This window comes from Eptesicus fuscus, chromosome 13, assembly GCF_027574615.1.
Source record: "Eptesicus fuscus isolate TK198812 chromosome 13, DD_ASM_mEF_20220401, whole genome shotgun sequence".
Classification (NCBI taxonomy): Eukaryota; Metazoa; Chordata; class Mammalia; order Chiroptera; family Vespertilionidae; genus Eptesicus; species Eptesicus fuscus.
This window is the reverse complement of record NC_072485.1, coordinates 17,684,436-17,708,805: the sequence shown is the minus strand read 5'-3', so window position 1 is coordinate 17,708,805 and position 24,370 is coordinate 17,684,436. Positions and strand designations below refer to the sequence as shown.

General features: G+C 36.6%; 1 protein-coding gene across 1 annotated transcript in view; it reads right to left on the bottom strand.

Moving 5' to 3' along the window:
• The window catches only part of PGR (progesterone receptor), a 78,088-nt gene that overhangs the window by 14,213 nt on the left and 39,505 nt on the right, over positions 1 to 24,370 (bottom strand). Inside the window, exons 4-6 of the mRNA XM_054725132.1 lie at positions 18,228 to 18,533; positions 1,903 to 2,047; positions 287 to 417 (exon numbers count right to left, since the gene is read on the bottom strand). Of these exons, the coding sequence (XP_054581107.1) occupies positions 287 to 417; positions 1,903 to 2,047; positions 18,228 to 18,533 (582 nt within the window). The remainder of the gene's footprint in view (positions 1 to 286; positions 418 to 1,902; positions 2,048 to 18,227; positions 18,534 to 24,370) is intronic.

Genomic DNA, 24,370 nt, shown 5'->3' with positions numbered 1-24,370 from the left:
TAATAACCTAAATGTGTGAACATAAAAAAAATCATTTAATGTTTTATAAAAAAATGGAATTGGTTGAATCAATAGGTTATTTTAGTATTATGTGTTAAGTAAAACCTGAGAAATAGGATGAAACTTTATTAATGTCTATGACAGTAAAATAGGTGTTTCTCCTTTGCAGTTACAATAGAAGATTCATACCTTCTGTATAATCATATGATCATAGCTGTTTGAAACTCTCATAATGAATAAAAAAAATTAAAAAGTAAGTATTTTATATTACGTTACTTATACTCACTTGTATTAAGAAGTAGCAATACTTTCATACAGAGGAACTCTTCATGGCTAATTTGAAGCTTCACAAACTCCTGTGGAATCTGCCACATGGTAAGGCATAATGAATAGAATGATAATTCCTTCATCCGCTGTCTTCCATCATACACAACACCCAGAAGAAAAAGCAACAGGGAAAAAAATCACACATGTATATTAGCCAGTTTATGTAACTTATTACAGAATATGAGATTTAGTAATTACCTTATTTATTACTAAAATGACTTTTCATAAAGAAACTCAATAATATTTGGAATTTTAAACATCAAAATTTTTTCACAATGCTGAATTTTTGAGGTTAAGAAATTTTAAAGTTAGAAAATCATAGTAAATACACATTGACCAAGGTTAATATTTCTTTTTTTTATCATCACAGTTTAGAAACCTAAACCAAGAAGTTGTAGGTGTTGAAAATGTGCAACTAAGGAATGCTCAGGAAATAATTTATTTACTGATGGATTCTTTCTGTGAAATAAAATGAATTTTTGTGTGCAATCCAATAGGAGAATGGATTTACATCACAGAAAGTATAGAACAGTTTAGTGTGTGCAGTTCAGAGCATTCCATATGCACTAGATACACTGTGAACTATTCTAGGGGAAATGTATGATGATACAGAAAAAAGAACATTAGGGAGAATTAAATAATTGACAAAGACAAACACAAATTCTGAAGGTTGAGGACATTTTTAAAAACTATTTTCTCAACCATGTACTGTTTTATAATATTCACATTAGTCGTATGATGCTAACAAGGACAGTGAAAACTAGATTTTGACTCAGAAGAGTGAAGATTAATTGAGACTGACACTCAGATCCTTAGGTATGTTAATGCAATTCTTCTGAGCCTGTTTCCTGAGCTGTAAAATAAAGGATATCAATTCCTTATCAATTTCAAAGGATAATAGGATATAAAATGGATTACAATATACAAAAGTTATCTATAAACTGTCAAGGTTTATATAAGTTAATGTTATATAGTTCTGAGTCAAAATTCACCATTAAAATAGTATAAGTATTTTCATGAAAAGATTCTTATTTAAAGGTTATATGTAGATCATTAATTACAGAAATTTAAATATAATAAAGCAATTTAGAATATTTATCTTTCAATTTTAAAAATAAATCCTCAGTGTTGTTTTTCCTCTAATGAGAGATGTCTTTACCTTTTGAAGGTAAATCAATACTTTCAAGCAAATTATTTATAATTTACTTCATTATCTTCATTATCACCAAAGAAATTTTAATTTGATAAATAAACATTTAATTTTGTCTTTAAGTATATTTCTTGATGCATTCTTGAAGTTTAAAAAAATTGCATTTCAAACAACTGCTATACATTGAAACAAAAGGAAAACTCTCCAAATATCAAATTAACTGATAAAATGATATAATTATATTAATATTGTCAAGCTATAATTGATATGTGATAATATCAATCAATATGAGGTAATTCTGAGAAATCTTTCAAGAAACTCTTAGCACACTAAATATATGATTATCTATTGAAATCTAATTTTCAAGATTATCCTACATACATACTTATGTTAATAAAAACTATAAAAGTCAAGTTACTACTTACTCATTTATTATTAGATCAGGTGCAAAATACAACATCTTTCCACTGACATGTTTATAGGATCTCCACCCTAGTCCAAATACCATTAAGCTCATCCAAGAATACTGGATGAGAGTTATCTGGTCATCAATATGTAAGTTTCTAAAACCTACAAAACAAATTAAAGAATAAAATGATCACAAAATCACTTGTGCTAAAAACGTTAAAAAATATATAGAAATTTTAAAAGAAATGTGAGTAGAATAATAAAATATTTTCAATTTTAATACATTGTACATTAAAAATCAGCAATTTTGGAAATCATTAAAAATAGTCACTGTGACTTAGCATTCTGGGAATTAGCTAATTGAATCAATTGTCCACCACTCACTCATGTAACACTCATTTATTGAGAACTATTTATGTATTGGTCAAAATGCTGGGGTTAACAACGGTGGGTAATACAAAATCCTTGCCCTTAAAGGAATCTTATAAGTCAACAGGAGAAACAAACTCACAGTACAATGATAGAAAAGGTTAAGGGAGGACACCAGGCAACTGAAAGATCAGGAAAAATGCACTATAAGAAAAAGAGATCATTTCCAGGCAAAGTATAATCAGTTTGTTGAAGAAGCTCAATTTGTTAAGACATAACTATAAATTGGTAGGAGTAGAGAGGACAGAGTGCATCAAAGAAATATTTAAAAAGTAAAATCAAAGAAATTTTGCAAATGATTATATGTAGGTAAGAGGAGAAAGTTGCAAATAGATTTTCCAATATTTTACTTGAATAATGGATGATGGTAACAACATTAATATGATAAAATAAAGAAGGAGAAATAGGCTAGAGAATAAATAGTAAGTTTGGATATATTTGAGGGAACTCTGGAATATCCAGATAGTAGTTGGACATGTAAATCAGAATAATGGAGAAATATTGAGCTAGAAATATAAATTTAGAAATTATTTGTATTTGAATGTAGCTAAAACAATGAGAGTGGAGGAAATCTTTTATTATAGGTATTGAGGAAAACTAATGTCTTAGAACATTAATCACTTTCCACCGAGCTATTTAGTAACATCATATATTCCCCCTTAGAATCCATTGAAGTACACCTACAAGTGACCAATTTAAAAAACAAAACCAAAGCAAGCTTAATTTCTTAAATCTCAAGGGCGAAAGACATTTCCTGATTCTGTTAATCATTTCAAGGTCAGTGGCAGAAAAGGTTATCGTCTCTCCATACACTTCACATAGTCCCATCTTCATGTGAATGGTAGAAATGTATACATTTTATATATATGTTATATACCAACAAATATGTATTTGTCAAGTATAAGTGTCCAGAATATAGGGTTAGGGTTATATGAAAAATGGTAGACTCATAGCAAATTAGGTTCAATTAATCAGATGTATTAAAGATTAGCATTTATCACTATCTTCCCTGATATATTTTTATTACCTGTACCTTTCTTAATCAATGTTATAAGTTTCTATAGAAAGCATTATATAAAATTAAATATTTGACTTACTATATTATATATTGTTTATCCTAGGGCTTATGTTAATTTCTGAGCAGTTTTTAAAATATGATAAAATTACATAAGTTATTTCATTTGTTCTTTAAAAAACAGATTTGACTTATACTTACATATTTGCCTTTATTTTATCCTTTTATACAATTTGTTTTGCATTCTGGGATTATTAAGAACTAGAAATTATGAAACACTTATAAAAAACAAGTCTTGCTGAAATAACTTAACTTATGAAATTACCAATATTTATAGCAGAAAGTATACTCTTTCCATTTAACAAAATGAAATCCAACTCAGAAAATAGCTTTATTTATTCAATCTTCTAGGGAGCTTATCTGTGATAAATGTACAAGGTTAAATTGACTTGAACATGCCTGGTCCAGAAGTACAATTTTTCTCCAATTAACTGTAATATTCATTACTTCATACTGAAACAAAGACGGAACACTGAGATCAAATTCCCATTGATGATAACAATCAGGTAAACTTAGTACATTTGAGATGCTGATCAAAATGGAAACCTTCACATAGAGCGTGATGGATGGCCCCTAATTGTGTTTAACAGGTAAAGAAAAATACCCTCTCTTTTTATGTGACTTGACCTGATAATTTTGACAAAAGCCCTGTTACAAACTGTGCAATCCTTACTGCTTAAAAAAATTAAAAGAGTACAGTAAAGACATGGCCTGTATGACTTTCTAGGTTCTCCTATCTTCGAGAGTTCTCATAAAATATATAGGTTTTGCTTCTGTAGAAACTGCCATGTATTGAAACATTAAATCTACAACAAAGGCAGAGCATTAAATACCTCAGCAGCTTCTGACACAAAGAATGAACTTTGAGGAGCACAATAAAGCTTTAGCACAGTAAGTACAATCACTAATATATATTTGATGACTTATTAAGATAAGAACAAAGACTTGATGTTTAGTGGTCTAAGGCAGCATAGTTCTTTTCATATCAAAGTCATAATTTACATTTCTATCATTTACCTATTTGGGATGGAGCATTATGCTTGATACTAGGCATAAAGATAGGAAAGATGCTGTTTCTGTCTTTAACACTGGTGAGACAGACAGAAAAGAGGGACATAATTATAACTCGGAGTAACAGTGGTGTGATTGACAAAGGCAAGGGTGATGCGGGAGAGCAAGGGGGCCTTTGATTGAGTCTGGGAAGGCCCAGGGAAATTCTAGGGGAAACAACAGGTGATTAGAATCCTGAAGGCAAATTAGGGACCAGCCAGTGGAAGATGTAGAAGAGAAGGGCCTCCGGGTAGGGAGAACAATATGGGCAAAAGAAAGCAGGAAACTGAGCAAAGAGCATTGTGGGAACTGAATCTTAGAGTTTGAAGAGGAAGAGTGGGAGATAACATTGCGAATTCAGGAGCCAGATCACAGAAGGGCCTTGGATGAGAAGGCGAAGAATTTTGGACTTTGTTCTGAAAAAGAAAGGGAATAACATAAATCATTATAATTGTTTTAGAAAGATGATTTTGGAGGCAGAATAGAGGGTTGTTTGGGGACAGTGTAAAACTGTTATAATAGGCTGTGTTGGGGGAAGGGAGAATACAGCAGAAATCTAGGAAAAAATTATGAGGACCTACACTAAGTCAGGGCAGTAGCAGTGGAGCTTGTATAATGAATCATATATTTAATAAGTAGAGATAACAGATTCCGATAACTCATTGGACAGGAGGTGATGGAGAAAAGTGAGCAGAGGACTATACCCAAGAGTATCCCAGATGCTATTCCCAGATATAGAAAATGGTTTTAGTTTTATGGAATAGGTTTATGCTCATTTGGAAGTTCATCCAGGTGGGAATGTATAACAAGCAGTTGAAATGCATGGTCCAATAAGTTCAGTAGAGGGTCTGGGTTGATACTATGTATTTAGGAGTCATCAGACTATAATGGTTGCTGAAGACAGGCTATGAATGAATTCATTCAGACAGTATAGAGTGAGAAACTAATGCCATATTTATGGCATGAGCAGAAGAACAAAGCTACAAAGGAAACAGAAAATATGTACATTGAGAGAAACTTATCTACCTGGGAGGGAAGCAATGAATGCGAAAGGAAGAGTTTAAGCAAGAAATGGTTTTGTCAGTGGCCTCAGAGGCATGTGAAACATTGTAATGGCCAATAGTATTTATTTGATTTGGTAAATAATTTCAGTGGAATAACATGTTAGAAAAATCATTTTTGAAAGTATTATTAAAGCCTAACTTTACTCCTAATAGGTTAATCTCATTTCTTTCCCTTCACTTTTTTGGGGAAGTAATTTGATTTATTTATAAAGAAAAAAAAATCCTTTTTTACATAGGCAACAGCTGTCACTGACTCAAAAGCTATTTTGGCATGCTTCAAAGGCAGAAAGTGATTCAGTCTTCTGCTACTGATGATTGCAAGAAGTCTGGCTGAGACCAAGAAGTGTTTATTTAAAAATGCAATGTTTAAAAATGACAAATAATTGACCTAAGTAGATTTTTGTTTCACCAAATAAAAAGAAGAATCAAGACAATATTTTCCCAAAACCTCTCTGTCACATCACCTCTGCTATAATAGAGTGATATAGTAGGGTTGGGAACTTTTTTCTGCCAAGGGCCATTAACATCATTCATGGGCCATACAAAATTATCACCTTAAAAATTAGCCTGCTATGTTTGGTCAAACATTTAATCAACTCACCCCTAATGCCTTGGCAGGGCCAGACCAAATGATTTTGAGGGCCTTATATGGCCCTTAGGCCAATGTTCCCCACCCCTGATATACAGGATGAGGAATATTTAAAGGTGAAACTGATTTGGGAATGAGTACTTATTAATTTAACTAGTGGCTTGGTGCACAAAATTTGTGCATGGGGGTGTGGGGGGAGGGTCTCTCAGCCCGGACTACACCCTTTCTCAATTCGGGACCCCTCGGGGGATGTCTGACTTCCAGTTTAGGCCCAATCCCGCAGGCCTAAACTGGCAGTTGGACATCCCTCTTGCAATCCAAGACCACTGGCTCCTAACTGCTTGCCTGCCTGCCTGCCTGATTTACCCCTAATCCCTCTGCCTGCCTGCCTGATGCCACTAACTGCTCACCTGCCTGCCTGATCGCCCCTAGCCACTCTGCCTGCCTGCCTGATCACCCCTAACTCCCTCTGCCTCGGCCCCCACCACAGTGGCTTCGTCCGAATGATGTCTGGAAAGTGGTTCGGCTGTCTGGTCTAATAGCATATTACGCTTTTATTATTATAAATTTCCAAAGCCTACCCTGACTTGTCAGACTCTGCTTGATCAGCCCGTAACTTACGGCTCTTAATTTTTTTCAGCTACTCTCTTTAATAAAAATTTATTTTCAGTGGTGTTTTTAATACTTGAGTAATGAAACCCCTCGGAGGCCAGTACTTTTTGGAGCAGTGTTTGAGAAACCATTTGCATAAATATATTTTCTCAATCAGCAGCTATTAAAAAGTTATAATATATTTTATGCTACTAATGAATCTTCATAATTGAAAAAATTAGGAACCATTCTTATGCTGGTCTAATTTAGTATTCTCATTATATCATCAGCCACACTATTCCTTCTATCTGGAATGTTTTCTTATCATGAGTTATCAAAGTCTTATTTCTAATTGAAGGTGCAATTAACTGACACCTTGACTCAAGCCTTCTCTTGTCCCTGAAGCCAAAAATGTTCTTCTGTCCCATTTTCTTTATATCTGTATCTATGTCACTTTCAGTATAGTTGTTTTGGTGTCTTATCTATCCCACTGGATTGAAAGTTCCTAACAGAAAGAATATGTCTTGTTCATTTTTTAAATTTTGCAAATATTGTGTTGCTTCACCCATTGAAGTTAGAGCAAAAAGTATACGTAAAATCATTCATATATAGATGCAACGTATCCTCACAGGTCTTTTGTAAATGTGCTGTCATGAGGGGAAAGCATCTTTCAAGCATCCATTAAATAATGACAAAAGAAAAATTCTGAGATGTGCTAAAGTAAATTGGGCCAGAGAGTGAGAGAAAGAATGATAAACTAATTAGTAGCTGTAGGCCAACTAACATACTACTCATATTCCTGAATATATGTTGGAGCTTTGAATCAACTTCCAGGTGGCTATTTAAAAAGAAGTAGCCAGACACTACCTCATCCAGCTTATGCAATGAACTTTCAGGACTGTTGCAACAGCCAATCAAAAGTAGTAAATATCCCTCCTTTACGGACTGTGCACCTATCCTAGAACTGCCCCTGCTTCAGGTTTTCCCACACTTCCCCTTACCTGTTGTCAGTGTAAATTCTTTCAAAAACAACTTACATCTTTCTTCCTGCCAACGTAATGTATAAGAGCCATCAATTCTAGGAGGGTGGACATGTCTTCTCCATCTAGCCCTGCTACTGGTGGTTTAGACTTCATGCCCCAGGGACCGGTCCTTTTCTAGCTTACTCTGGCTAAATAAACCCTTTCTTTCAGTTTTCAGCTGTGAGCAGTTTTTTTGTTTTGTTGTTGTTATTGTTTAATAATAGAAAAAAGATATCTCTGAAATATTATGAAAGAGATGTTAGATAAACTGTAATTATTATAACAGGCCCAAGAAAATAGAAGAGCTAGACAAAAAACAAAACAAAACAAAAAAAACAAACAAATGAGGAAGTCTTGACCTGGCAACAAGAATCCTCTCATGCACCTCAGATATGTACCTTGAGGCCCTCAGGCATGCTGTCACCTTTGTCATGATTATCATTCTAAATCTGATCTTTAATCTGACTTCCCAAATACATTTTCTTATTGTGAAAGAATGACCTGAATATGCAATATGTTTTCCTGGCAGTGTTTTTTTGTGTACTTCAAATAAGTAAACTGACATTCTGGTGTATTAGGAAACTCATTTAACAAAAGTCTTATCTTTCATAGAGCAATAACATGTGAATGAATGGAGACTCAGAGTAAAAAAAAAAAAAGGGGGGGGGGAGGCAAAGAAGTTAACACATTAAGTGCCCAGTCAGTCATCAGTGATTGACACTATACTTTCTGTCCAGAAGACAAAACAGGCTGCACGCTTAACGTGTTAAACTCTGAACTCACCACTTCTCACAACCATATCAAAGCTACAGCTAAATTATAGAACAACCATCACTAAGAACCTCCCAAAGATTAACTTAACAGAATTCCTATAAGTAAGGATATAAAGAAGAAGCCACATCAAGATGGACAGGAGGGGCAGAGATGTGGTCCAGACAGATCCCATACCCATGGTGTGACAATTAATAAATGGGAGGGATATCTTGGCTATGTAAGTCCACCTAAGGAGCAAGGAGTCCAAGCCCCATTCTGGGTTTTTCTATGTCAAGAAGAGGAGTTCTATAATATCTGGTTTTGAAAACCATCAGGGATTATATCCTAGAGAGACAAAAGGCTGCAGGAGATTGAGATGCTGCTATTAAAGGGTTCACACACTTAGTTACTCTCTCCAAGTTCTAGGGCAGGGACAGCAGTTCAAGAAAAAAATTAAATTGACTAACTTTAAGGCGAGGGCCGGAGGGGCAGAATCAGGAGAACTCTCAGGAGACGGAAGTGCTGGCAGGCACCACTGATCTTTTATTGAGCTCTCTTCTCACCTGCCAGGCCCTGTGAAGGCCCACACCAAATTTGTCACTATCCATTAACATAACACCACTTTCCCAACCCACACCATTTGCCCAGGTCTGGTGGCTCCCTGAGACACTGCCCTACTCCACCTGCTTGCCCAGTCAAAGCCTCTTCTAGCGGCTCCAGACCCTCCACATGAGTGGTGCCTGGACTAGGCTCTTGCTGCAGACACTCCCAAAGGTCTACAAACCCCACACAAGTGTCAGCCAGCCTCAGAAAGCACGTCAGATGCTCCCAACGGCCCACAAACCTCACACATGTAGTGGCTGACCTCAACTTGCATTCTAGTTACCCACAAGTATCCCTAAGCCTGGCACAAGTAGCAGCCAGGCTCAGCTCACATCATAGTTTCTCTCAAGCCACTCCAAGCCTGGCACAAGCAGCGACTAACTGCAGATCATGTTCTAGCTCCTACCAAACAGCCCCAAACAACAACATGGATGGCACGAGAGCCCTGCTAAAGTCAGCTGGAGTCAGCCTCCAAACAATAGCTTATCCAATGTAGTCAATAACTAGTCCTCACAGACAGTTGGCCTGAGAGTCAACCCCACCCATCGATGTGCCAGCAGCAGTGGAGCCCAATTGTAACAGGAGAGCACACACAACACACCTTGGGCATCTGGCTCAGGTGACCAGGGGCAGTGTACTACTACTGGGACCCAGAGGACACCTTCTATGTAAGACGATTCTTTCAAGCCTGGGAGATGTAGCACACTTAATTAATACATAAAAATAACTACACGGAACCAGCCAAAATGAGGAGACAAACATGTCCTAAATGAAAAAATAGGCCAAAACTCCACAAAAAGAACAAAACAGAATGGAGATGAGCAATATACTAGGTAAAGAGTTCAAAATATTGGTAATAAAGATGCTCAAAGTATTCAAGAAAAGAGATAAACTCAACAGAGAGAAATAATAAAAAAATAACCAATCAGAAATGAAAAATACAATAACTAAATTTAAAGATACAGTAGAGGGAATCAAAAGCAGATTAGATGAAGTGGAAGATCAAATCAGCAATCTAGAAGAAAAGGTAGGGTACACACCCAATTAAAAATAGTAAAAAGAAAAAATAAGGATATTAAAGGGACCTCTAAGGATATTAAAGGATATAAAGTTACCAACACTCACATCATAGGGGCACCAGAAGGAGAAGAGAGAAAGGTATTGAACTTATTTGAAGTAACATAGACTATTCCTTAACCTGGTGAAGAAAATAGACATACAAATTCAGGAAGTGCAGAGAGTCCCAAACAAGATGATCCAAAGAGGCCCATACCAAGACACATTATAACTAAAATGCAGTGTTAAAAACACAGAGAACTATAAAAGTAGCAAGAGAAAAGCAGCTAGTTACATATATGAGAGCTCCCAAAAGACTATTGGCAGCTGATTTTCAACAGAAACTTGAAGGCCAGAAGGAATTGTCATTGTATGTCCAAATTCATGAGTGAGAAAAATCTATAACCAAGAATACTCAATGCAACAAGGTTATCATTTAGACTTTAAGGAGAGGTAGTTTCCCAGACAAGCAAAAAGATAAAGGAGTACATCACAAGGAAATCAGCATTACAAGAAATGTTAAAGTGACTTCAAATAGAAAATAAAAGGTCAAAACTAAAAATAAAAAAAAACATAGAAAAACAAAAATCTCACTGAAAAAGGCAAACAGTGAAAGTAGTGGATCAACCAATTATAAAGGTAATGTGAAGCTTAAAAGACAAAAATAGTAAAATCATGTATGAATACAATAATAAAAGAAAGGATACACACATATAAGAGGTAAAAAAATGATGACAAAAACATACTGTGGGAGTGAGTAAAATATGTAGGGATTTTAGAATGCATTGGAACCTAAGCAATCATGAACTTAAAATAGACTGCTATAAACATAACCATCTGATAACCACATATACCGTATTTTCTGGCGTATAAGACGACTGGGCGTATAAGATTTTCCTGGGTTAAAAAGTCGTCTTATACGCCAGAAAATACGGTATATATATATGTATGTGTGTGTGTGTGTGTGTGTATGTATATATATAAACCAACCATAAACCAAAAAACTTATAATAGATGTACAAAAAATAAAGAGAAAGAAATACAAGCATAAACTACAGAAAGTTATCAAAATACAAGAAAGCATAAGAAGAATGGAACCAAGAAGAACCACAAAAAAACCCCAACCAGAACACAATTAATAAAATGGCAATAACTACATACCTGTCTTATTATTAACCAACTAGAGGCCCGATGCATAAAATTCGTGCAAGGGACTCAGCCCTCGCAGCCCCAGCTTAATCTGGTCTAATTAGCATATTATGCTTTTATTATTATAGATAATTATTTTAAATGTAAATGGATTAAATGACATAAGGTGGCTTACTATTTAAAAAATCAGCACCCCGTATGCTGCCTATAAGAGACTCACTTCAGATCAAAAGATTTTCATGTAAATAAAAACTAAACAAAAGCTGGGTTAGCAATACTTAGACAAAATAGATTTTAAAACAAAGTCTGTAACAAGAGACAAAAAAAGGGCATTACAAAATGATAAAAGGATCAACCCAACAAAGGATATAATTCTTGTAAACATCTATGTACTCAACATAGGACCACCTAAACACATAAAGCAAATATTAACAGACATAAAGAAAGAGATCAACATTAATACAATAATAGTAGGGTTCTTTAACACTTCACTTACATCAATGGATAGATCATTCAGACAGGAAGTCAACAAAGAAACCATATCCTTAAAAGACACATTAAGGATCAGATGAGCTTAATAGACACCTACAGAACATTCCACCCCAAAGCAGCATAATATACATTCTTTTCAAGTGTACATGGAACATTTTCCAAAATAGACCACATGATAGGCCATAAAACAAGTCTCAGTAAATTTAAAAAGACTGAAATCATATCAAGCATCTTCTCTGATCACAATAGTATGAAACTAGAAATCAATTATAGAAAGAAAACTAGAAAAAACACAAACACATACATGGAGGCTAAACAACATGCTCCTAAACAATGAATTAGTAAGTGAACAGATGAAGGGGGATCTTAAGAGGAATGAAAATGGAAACACAATAATAAAATCTATGGGACACAGCAAAAGCAATCTAAGTGGGAAATTCATAGCAATTGAGGCCTACCTCAAGAAACAAAACAAAAAACTCAAATAATTTTACTTTACACCCAAAGGAACTAGAAAAATAAAACAAACAAATCTCAAAGTGAATAGAAGAAAAAAATTAAATTAATAAAGATTAGAGCAGAAATAAATGAAATTAGACTAAAAAATAATAGGAAAAAAATCAATTCAACTTAGAGCTTTTTATAAAAAAATAAACCAAATTAATAAACCTTTAGCCAGACTCATCAAGAAAAATAGAGCCCAATATATATAAATCAGAGATATAGGAGAAGTGATGACTGACACCACATAAATAGAATGGATTATAAGGAAACACTATAAGGATTATAAGAAAAATTTGAAAGAGATTTATTATATGCGAACAAATTGGACAACCTGAAAGAAATGGATAATTCCTAGAAAGATACAATCTTTCAGACTGAATTAGGAAGAAATAGAAAATCTGAACAGACCAATTACTAGTAATGAAATTGAATCAGTAATAGAAAAAAAACAACCAACCTCTCAACAAATAAAAGTCCTGGACCAGATGGCTTCACAGGTGAATTCTACCAAAGATTCAAAAGAATAATTAATACCTACCTTCTTGAACTATTCCAAAAAATTGAAGAGGAGGGAAGGCTCTCAAACTCATTATACTAGTCCAGCATTCCTTGAACGTAAATGAAAAATTCCTCAACAGAATATTAGCAAACCAAATGTAGCAGTGCATTAAAAAGATCATACACAATGATCAAGTGGGATTTATTCCAGGATGCAAGGTTGGTTTGATATCCACTAATCAATTAACATAATACACCACAAACAAAACAAAAGATTAAAATTATATGGTCATATCAATAGATGCAGAAAACACATTTGATGAAATATAACTCTATGATAAAAACACTCAGCAAAGTGGGAATAAAGAAAATATACCTCAACATAGTAAAGGTCATGTATGACAAACCCACTGCTAACATGACACTCAAGAATCAAAAGCTAAAAGCTTTTCTTTAAGATTAGAAACTAGACAATTATGCCCACTCTCACTATTTGTAATCAACATAATATTGGTGTACTAGCCATGGTATCAGAAAGGAAAAAGAAATAAAAGGCATCAGATTGAAAAAGAAGAGGTAAAATTGTCACTATTTGCAGGTGACATGATATTATATTAAAAAACCCTAAAGATTCCACAAAAACTATTACAACTAATAAATAAATTCAGTAAAATACAGGATACAAAATTAATATTCAGAAACTATTTGTATCTTTACACAATAAAAATGATATATCAGAAAGAGAAATTAAGAAAATTCTATTTACAATTGAATCATAAAGAATAAAATACCTAAAAATAAATTTAATAAATAGAATTACCATATGACTCAATTCCACAATGCTGTGTTTATTGCAGCATTATTTATAATAGCCAAGATATGGAAGCAACTTAGGTGTCAATCGATAATAATAAAAGCGTAATAGGCTAATTAGACTGGACAGCAGAACAACCTTCCAGATCTCCTTCTGGACAAAGCCGCGGCAGCGGGGGCTGAGGCAAAGGCAATTAGGGGTGATCAGGAAGGCAGGCAAGTGGTTTAGGGGTGATGAGGCAGGCAGGCAGATGAGCAGTTAGGAGCCAGTGGTCCCGGATTTCAAGAGGGTGCAGACCGGGCTGAGGGACACACACCCTCCTCCCCCCATACACGAATTTCATGCACTGGGCCTCTAGTTGATAGATAAAAGGATAAAAAAAATGCAGTATATATTTACAATGGAATACTACTCAGCCATAAGAAAAGATGAAATATTGCCATTTGTGTCAATATGGATAGCTAGACCTAAGGGTATTATGTTAAATGAAATAAGTCAGACAGCAAAAGACAGTTATATGTGGAATTTAAACGAAAAAATAAGTGAACAAACAAAACAAAACAAAAACAAACTCATAGATAGAGAGAACAAACTGATAGTTGCCAGATAAAAGGTGTGGGGGAATGCTGAAAAATTTTAAAGAGATTAAAAAGTACAAACTACCAGCTATAAAAATAGTCACAGGATGCAAAATACTAAATATGGAATATAGTCAATAATCTATATATATAAAAACCTAATATGCAAAGTGTCCCCTTGGGAGTTCAACCGACCAGGAGTTCAATCGCTTGTTATGATGTGCACTGACCACCAGGGGGTGGTGCAGGATGAAGGATGGCCCTGGCCAGCAGCCAGAGAAGGAAGGCCCGGCTGGCAGCTGGCAGCTGCTAGGGACCCTACCTGTGCACAGATTTTGTGCACTGGGCCTCTAGTATTGTAATAACTATGTATGGTGTCAGATGGGTACTGGACATATTATAAGGTATATAAATGCCTAATCATTATGTTGTACACCTGAATTAATATAATGCTGTATGGCAACTACCATTAAAAAAGAAAAGAAAAAAATGTGAGTGACTGGATAAAATAAGTTTCTTTTATGTGCAAAACTGATAACCAGATGCTAGGGCAGTGATGGGCAACCTTTTGAGCTTGGTGTGTCAAACTTCACCAAAAAACTGAGCATAACTTGGGTAGTGTGTTACTTTGAGGAAAAAACATTATTTCACAAAGGTTTCATCCTCAGGAGCAGCAAATGTTTCGTCCTCGGCATGCAGCCGCCTCAGCGGCCGCGTGCCATCAGAAATGGCTACGCGTGTCATAGGTTCGCCATCACTGTGCTAGGGTGTGCTCTATCAAAATATATTCACACCAGGAGCACAGGCTTCTGCCTTCTCTTTGTCACACCACTGTTCAATTGTTAGGTCTTGTACACAGCAGGTACGCAATAAGCATTTACTGAGTGAATCAAGTAAATACAACCTATACTCTTCTTTAAAGTCAACTGAAAAGTTTTGAGTAGCTAATGATATCATATTACTTTACATACATATGTCTATCCAAGTCCTTTCACTGTTTCATTAATCATTTTCATCATTCACTGAGTTACTCCCAGAATGCAGGCTATACAAATATTGTTTAAAAGATCATGTGACACACAATACTTTGATAATCTTAATGCTTTCCTTATTGTGCAGTTAATGAAAACAGAAATAGTACACATAATATGGGTGATGCCATCATTCCCACCTACTTTCACATTTTGCAGCATTAAAAAGGTTGCCACCAAATTCAATGTAAAAATTTCCGTCACTCTTATTGAAGATGTGCAGAGGTTAAAAATCTTGGGCAGATAATAGGGTTTCAACTTAAAATACTCAGCTTATATCCAAGGTGAATAAAATTATCTTATAAATTATAGCTGGTTATTTTCTTACTTTGTTGATAGCAGAATCTTTTTAAACAATAAAGAATTTCCAAAATACAAACGAAAAAATATGAGCTATATTAACAAAAATAAAAGAAATCACATTTTCTAAATAACAGAAAAACTGATAAAAGTTAAACATGCATTTAAACACTCATTTTTAAACAGAAAAAGTTATTCTATTGTAATATTTTTATTTACTACAGGTTTATCAAATTTGATAACTACTTTACTGTAAGTTTTAAACATTTAGAACATCCTATCTAATAAAAGAGTAATATGCAAATTGACCAGCACTCAGCTACACCCACAAGCCATGCCCACTAGCCAATCAGGAGCGAGTATGCAAATTAACCTAACCAAGATGGCTGTGGCTATGGAGTGAGCAGGAGGCTTGGGTTTCCCAGGCAATGGAGGAAGACAAGCTTTCTGCACACCCTGGCGGGCCCAGGCCTCCACTCAAGGCTACAAAGTTTCAATTATAGAAGATAAATAAATCCCAACAAAAATGGCAGCAGCCACGGAACTGGAGAGCGCAGGAGGCTTGAGTTGCCCCCAGTGATGGAGGAAGCCAAGCTTTCCGCACACCCAGGCTGGCCCAGGCCTGCGCTTAAGGCTACAAAGTTTCAATTATAGAAGATAAATAAATCCCAATAAAAATGGCTGTGGCCATGGAGCAAGCGGGAGGCTTGGCTCCACTCAAAGCTACAAAGTTTCAATTATAGAAGATAAATAAATCCCAGATACCAGGGCCTCCGCTTGGGTTACCGGGGGGCATGACCGGCCTGAAAACCACCACAGGCCCCTCGCCCAGACCATCCAACGCCCCAAGGGAACCCCCACCCTGCTCTGGGACACCCTTCAGGGCAAACCAGCTGGCTCCCACCCATGCACCAGGCCTCTATCCTATCTAATAAAAGAGTAATATGCAAATTGACCGTCACTCCAACACACAAGATGGCTGCCTCCATGTGGACACAAGTTGGCCGCCACAAGATGGCCAGCAGGGAAGGGCAGTTGGGAGGGACCAGGCCTGCAAGGGAGGGCAGTTGGGGGCAATCAAGCCTGCAGGGGAGGGCAGTTTGGGGCGACTGCAGGACCTGGCTGGCAGAGGAGGGAAGTTTAAGCCTGCAGGGACCAGGCTGGCAGAGGAGAGAAGTTTGGGGTGACTGGGCCTGCAGGAAAGGGCAGTTGTGGGGGGACCCAGGCCTGCAGGGGAGAGCAGTCAGGGGTGACCAGGCCTGCAGGGGAGGGGCAGTTAGGGGCAAACAGGCTGGCAGGGGAGCAGTTAGGCATCAATCAGGCTGGCAGGGCAGTGGTTAGGGGGTGATCAGGCTGGCAGGCAGAAGTGGTTAGGGGAAATCAGGAAGGCAGGCAGGTGAGCAGTTGGGAGCCAGCAGTCGGACATCCCTTTGAGGAGTCCCAGATTGGATAGGGTGGAGGCTGAGATTGGAGAGGGTGGAGGGCTGAGATTGGAGAGGGTCCCAGATTGGAGAGGGTGGAGGCTGTTTCGTGCACCTGGCCTCTAGTTTCTAATAAAAAAAAATTACATGCCCAAGGCCTTTCAGCAAGATTGAAGCTAATAAAAACCCAGGCATTTTGATTTTTCTATAAAATTATTTTATCTCCATTAGAAGTGAATTTTATTAACTTTTCTCAACATATATTTTAAAAGATATTCAACTACCAGAAATCTGCTTTTCTCTATGTTTCATGTAACCTTGAATTTTCAATAACAATTCATCTATTGCATTTCAACCTTTTCAGGTAGACCAATGACTGAGAATATATTAAGGCAGATTGGGAAGAAAATATATTTTTAAAAGGCTACTGAATTTACTTGGAGACTAAAATAACATATGTTTAATTCTTGATCAGGTATTAGAAAAATAAATTAGTCTAAAGGAGTATAAGGATATTATTGGTGTAAAGGGAATGTAATTTAAGAAGAGTTCTATTTATAAGTACGGGATTAACACCTCCACAAAGCAATTGCTACCCACATATTCTCTTGCCTCTGCAGTCTAAGATTTAGCCAGGGGAGAACTGTGTCCTTGTAATTTTTTCAACCTCTCAGCTCCTGTAAAGTGGTGCTGAGGGAGCAAAAATAGCTTACATAACTGAAATCCTTTCATGATGATAGGATTTAAATTCAAATTGTCACCTCCTTGGTTTGGTATAAGTCAGAGAAAATAGTGACTGGAGATTCATTTCTCTCTGTGAAAATTATTTATTTATGTTTAGAACTTTTGTTTCTCGGTTGCCTGTAGATACCCTGCTGTACTCTGAATACTATTTTGATGTGTTATATAATAGATTCATCTAGTTCTATTTTCAACCAACAGAGCTTGATCAAAACAGGGTTTAGAATGAACTAGACATGTTTAAGAAGATGGTCAATGTGTCTTTCTTTGAACTACTATCATGTCTATGTTGAACATAAATGCATGCTGCTTGTTAACTGTTTGATATATGTCATTCTTGACTCATTAATAAGAATCAGAGTGTTAGCTACATATTTTGTTTCTCCAATGGCACACAGTAGGGTCCTAGACAAATAGAACATAATCTAGGATCCTAACTACTTTGAGCTGCTGAAACACATTATAAGCTGCTTTTTTACATTCTAGGTAATTTACTGCACAGGCTTTCATTTAACAATCGACTAGTACAACAAACACAGTAACATTTTTGTTACTTGCTACTATTAGCAAATGATTTTTTACCTGGCAGTGCTTTAGACCACTTGACTACGGAAAGAAGTTGTCTCTCGCCTAGTTGATTAAGACTCGTCAGCAAAGCACTGGAGGTATCAGGTTTGGAGTTGTCATGTCCTGCATAGACCATGTCTGGTTCAATGTTCATTAGCAGGTTGATCAGGGAGGGGACCAACTGTAAGTCTTGACTTGGCGAAAAACTGATTCTCTGGCTTAGGGCTTGGCTTTCATTTGGAATGCCCACCGTCTGCGGGAGCGCGACAGCATCTAGTGCTCTCATAACTCTGACTTTATTGAACTTTTTAAACTTTCGACCTACAGAGGAGAAAAAAAAGTTAATATAAGTAACATATCAATTGAATCTTCCAGCAGAATATTATTTTTCTTAAGTCTTAGAATTGTAACATTATAGGTTTTAGCACCACTCTAATAAAATAAAATTGAATAAGTAAAACTGATACTTATTCAGACTAAGATGAAAGAATCAGTGATACCAGCATTAATCGGGTGAGTGCGGTATCCAGGAGGGAGTTATGGAGTTTTGTAGTAAGTAACATATATGAAAAGACAAATGGCTTTTAGCAGAGACTAAGCTCAATATTGGTCAACATTCTGACAGGACTGCCTCCCAAAAGCTAATGCTACAGACTAATTCAAACAGTCTTTCATAGATGTTGAATATTCTTTTGGGTTTTATTCTTTTAAAAATACACATACAAAGCCTGGCCTGTGGTCTCAGTGGTTAGAGTGTTGTGGGTTCGATTCCGGTTAAGGGCACGTACCAGGATTGTGAGTTCATTCCCTGGCCCTGGGGCATGTGCAGGAGGCAACCAATCGATGTGTCTCTCTAACATCTATATTTCTTTCTCTCTCTGTCTCTCCCTCCTCCTCCCTCCCTTCCACTCTCTCTAAAAAAATCAATGGAAGAAATAGCCTCGGGTGAGGATTAACAACAACAAAAAATATGCATATACATATGCAATCCTCACAAAATCTTGTATACAATCTTAAGTGGGTTTATAGATTCCTCTAAATGCCTTGAAGCCAATGTAGAGATTATTGTGAGATCTAAAACCCCAAATTAAGCATCTCTTTTCTAAATTAGGGATGAGAAAATCTCAACCCCCATGCTGATTAGGCCACATTCGTATTTCTAGACAATTTTTGGAAATTCTACTTTGATGAATTGTGATGTGTTAGGAAGAAAAGAGTCCAATGGTGAGATGAGTAGAAAATCTGTGTCATGAAGAGTGGTTGAAGGGGACCAGGATGTTCAGCTGGGCTGATGCTAGTCCACAGGTGCCTTGAGGTGAAATGAATTAGAGAAAGTCCGGGTGATCAGAGGACAGGCTAGATTTCAGCTCCCACCTGCTCTATGCCAGGCATAGGCTGCCTAACAGTATGAAGTGGCTGTGCTTGTTATCCAGGAAAAAAGGATAAGAGAGGCATGATGACTGTTTGCAACGATCTAAACAGAGTTTTCAATCTGATGGCTCTAATGCCTGATCTGGCCAAAGATATATTTTGTTTAGCTCTTACAATGTTTTCCAAAGTTATGAAAACATCTCTGAATTGGTTTGATGACAGTAATCTGTTCGTGCTGAATTGCAGCTGCTGCTTTTGAATGGTGCATGGACACTCCAATATATCTTAGTTCCTACCACAAACTGGTAGTAGGCCATTGGTCAGTTTTCTTCAGTCTTGCTACTCCACTCAAGGATGTCACCTGCCTAGTCTCTCTAAGCATTTATTTGCCTTGGTGATTTCTGAACTCAGGTGTCTCCATAAAGAAAAGGATAACACTTGCTATAAAGTTCCCAAGGATTTGAGCCAGAACCTGTAGGTGACAGGAGAACAGATGCCAGTGTCAATAAATAAAAATGATGCAGATGGTTCACAGAGATCAGTTGGACTCCCTGGGGAAGGAATGAATCACTAGAGGGAAGGGAAGTAACATTTGGAGAGTATGGGAATTTTAAGAGAAATAAAAGCTGCTAGATCAAGACAAATAAAAAGTTTAAGTAACTGTTTTTACTTTGTCCGGATCTTCTACTATAAACAATTAATTATATCTAATAAATGTCTAGACAAAATTAGAAAAATACACAATTAAAGTAGCATTCATGGAGTGTCTATTCTATGCTGGGAATTTTTTATTTATATCATTTTGCCTCAACAGTGTTGAAAGGTAGGTGTTATTAATTCTATTTGGAGATTGAGAAAATGAAGAGGAAGGAAGATGGCAGGCCCAGTGTTAGATTACAGAACTTGGAGTTTCAGGAGCAGGCTGCACGTTCACTTGGTGGGACTCTGGAAAAGACCTATAGGCAAGAGCACAAAGGCTGAACTAAATGTTTTTTAATGTTATTCCAATCTTAAAATACTATGATATACCAATTAAACAAAATGTAGCATTAAAAACATATGACCATAACAAAGATACAGAAGAGCATTTAATAAAATCCAAAATTCACTTAGAATAAAAAATTTTCTGCAAAATGGGATACAGGAAACCAAGCTCAACTTAATGAAGGCCAAAATATGATAAACCCATATATGAGCTAATGTCATACTCAATGGTGAAAAGATGAAAGATTTTTCTTTAAGATCAGGATCAAGACAACAATGTCCACTTTCACTACTTTTATTCAGCACTAGAGGTCTGGTGCATGAAATTTGTGCACAAGGGGAGGGGGGAGGTCCCTCAGCCAGGCCTGCACCCTCTCACAATCTAGGTCTGCTGGCTCCTAACTGCTTACCTGCCTGCCTGCCTGCCTGATTGCCCCTAACTGCTTGCCTGCCTGCCTTATCACCCTCAATCACTCTGCATGCCTGCCTGATGACCCCTAACAACTCTGCATGCCTGCCTGATCACCCCTAACTGCTTGATCACCCCTAACTGCCTCTGCCTTGGCCCCCGCCATGGCGACTTCATATGGAATGACGTCTGGAAGGTCATTCGGATATCCAGTCTAATTAGCATATTACACTTTTATTATTATAGACTAGTGGCCCGGTGCACGAAATTCGTGCACATTAAAAGGGAATTAATTAGAGGAAATATTTTAATATTGCTATTTGCCCTCTCTCTATAATAAAAGTGTGAGAGATAAAAGGAAATGAATACAGTGTATATGAAAATAATACATAATTTTATTAATAAATAATAACAAAATGATATAACAATAACAAACTCATAATATAAAACAACATTGATGCAAATAATGACTGATAAAGTGATTAAACTTATTCTAATATCTCCCTGTATACCACATTAAGTGTGAAAACACTTTCAGAGTGCTTGACTAATTTCCCTTGAGATAAAGTATTTACAACTTTAACTTTAATGTCACATGCTCTTCAAACTTGAGAGAAAGCAACATATAACTGACCATGTGCGAAAACGGGTTCAGGTAGGAATATTCCTACTCTGTCTAGAGTTTGTCCTTGTGATTTATTAATAGTCATCGCAAATGCTGGCATCACAGGAAACTGTCGTCGAATCAATTTAAATGGGAGGCCAGTGTCAGATGGGGACAAATCAATTCTTGGAATCAGAACAACCTCTCCCTCTGCAGATCCTGTTAATACTTCAGCTTCAATAATGTTAGGTCCTAATCTTTTGATAATAAATCTGGTACCATTACAAAGACCCCATTTACTATTAAGATTTCTCAATAGCATGATGATTGCACCCACTTTCAATTTTAATTTATGGCACGGCATTCCTGAAGGAGTAATACTATTTAGAAATTCAACGGGAAAATTTTCCTTTTCAGCATCATCTGTTGAGTCAATGGAATCATCACTCAAATATGTGTGAAAATCTCCATCAAGTATATCCAAAATTTCTTCATTTAATTTTTGAACGTGCTCATTTTTTGGACAAAGAATCGCAGGTTTAGATATATTTTTAATATTATCTATAGATATACTATTTCCAAAGGTGGCTTCAATAATAGATCCATTACAAATCATTTCATGGGGAATTTCAATAATATCCATTCCTAAATGAAAACTGCTATCAAGTTTGCCATCTCCAAGTTTTACTAACCATTCACTATAACTATAAGACTAACCATAACTATAAGACATAGAAGGAAGAAATCAAGAAAGATACAACTAAGTGGAATCATAACCATACTCACAAATAGGAATAATTAACATTATTAAAATGTCATACTACCAAAGCAACCTATAAATTCAATGCAATTCCTATCAAAATACCAATGGCACTTTTCACAGAACTAGAACAAATCCTAAAATTTATATGGAACCACAAAAGACCCTGAATAGCCAAAGCAATCTTGACAAAAAAAGAATAAAGTTGGAGATATCATGCTACCTGATATCACACTATACTACAGAGCTATAATCAAACATCCCTCTCACAATCCAGGACTGCTGGCCCCAACTGCTCGCCTGCCTGCCTGCCTGATTGCCCCTAACCGCTTCTGCCTGCCAGCCTGATCACCCCCTAACCACTCCCCTGCTAGCCTGATCGATGCCTAACTGCTCCCCTGCCAGCCCAATTGCCCCTAACTGCCCTCCCCTGCCAGCCTGTCACCCCTAACTGCCCTTCCCTGCCAGCCTGGTTGCCCCTAACTGTCCTCCCCTGCAGGCCTGGTTGCCAACAACTGCCCTCCCCTGCTGGCCCAGTCACCCCCCTAACTGCCATCCCCTGATGGCCTGTTTCCCCTCAACTGCCCTCCCCTGCAGGCCTGAGTCCCCTCAACTGTCCTCCCTGTAGGCCTGGTCCCCCCAACTGCCCTCCCTTGCAGGTCTGGTCCCCCCAAACTGCCCTCCCCTGGCGGCCATCTTGTGTCCACATGGGGGTGGCCATCTTTGACCACATGAGGGCAGCCATCTTGTGTGTTGGAGTGATGGTCAATTTGCATATTACTCTTTTATTAAATAGGATGGCCAGATAGGGAAGCAACCTAATAAGTGTCCTTTGAAAGACAAATGTTTGGGGCTTGCATATGCCTCAAACCTACTGTTGTTGACACCTTTCTGACAAAGCTACATTTATGTCCCCATCCACTCTTTCTCTCTCTTCCATACCAAACCAAATAGCTGATATTTCAAGTCTTCTAGCTCAAATTATAAGGGAATAATTGAAACAGGAAAGAAGCCAATGGGAACCAGGTCCAGCTAACAACTACTCAGTCAAATAGCAAGCCAAGGCATAATTATATAGCCTTAAATGTGTAATTGTATGGAATTTAAGCAAAAATATTTTTAGGAAGATAAAAGCAAAAATCAAATGAATACAAGTTGGAGGAAGAATGTTTATAGGAAATGGACTTAAGCAATCTTTTCACCGTGTTTCAAAGACAAAGTGGCATCTAAGTTTCAAGAAAACAAAGAGAAACACAAAGTCAAATGAAAGTTGAAATAAAATTTAAAACATAAGATAAAATGAGAGATGGTAGAGAAAAAAATAAATAGAGCCATTATAGGTTAAAAAACCTTATTTGAAGAATAAAAAAAAAGATAACTACAAGTGTAAAAAAATAAACCATGATGTGAAGTTCAGATTGAAAAAAAAAGATCACCCAAGGGAGTATAAAAGAATTAAAATTAAAATGAGTAGAGAAAAGAAGACAGGTGTGGAAGACAGAGAAGCAACATACAGAGGTTATTATTGGGGGTGAAAATGGAAAGAAAACATGAAACAAAAAAACCTTTGATGGTAATATTAAGGATTACTCTGCTTCAAGAAAAATTAGTAGATTAATATAGAGCTAAATCTTGAGGAAGTTACTTAATTTTGAGGATTAAGAAACACATATTGAGGCAGAAGAAGCATGTCATAAACAAAGAAAAAATTAAAATCTCGGATTTCTCTCCAGTTATATTATATGCCTAAAGACAATGCTGTTGCATATGGATTTGTGGGAAAGGGGCCCATGCCGCACATTTTCCACATTTTAACAGAGTTTTAATGAATATTTGGGAGGCCAAGAGACAGAGTATACACAGTAAAAATCTTACTCTCATCACCTTTTTCACCTTACTTCCCCCTTCTCCCATCCTAAGTTACACAAATTCTCCTTTTTGCCTTTGGTAGATCAAATTAACAACTTCAGCATGTTCTTGGGGTCATAGCTTCTATCCCAAACAGCTTACCAAAGCAATTCTAGGAATAA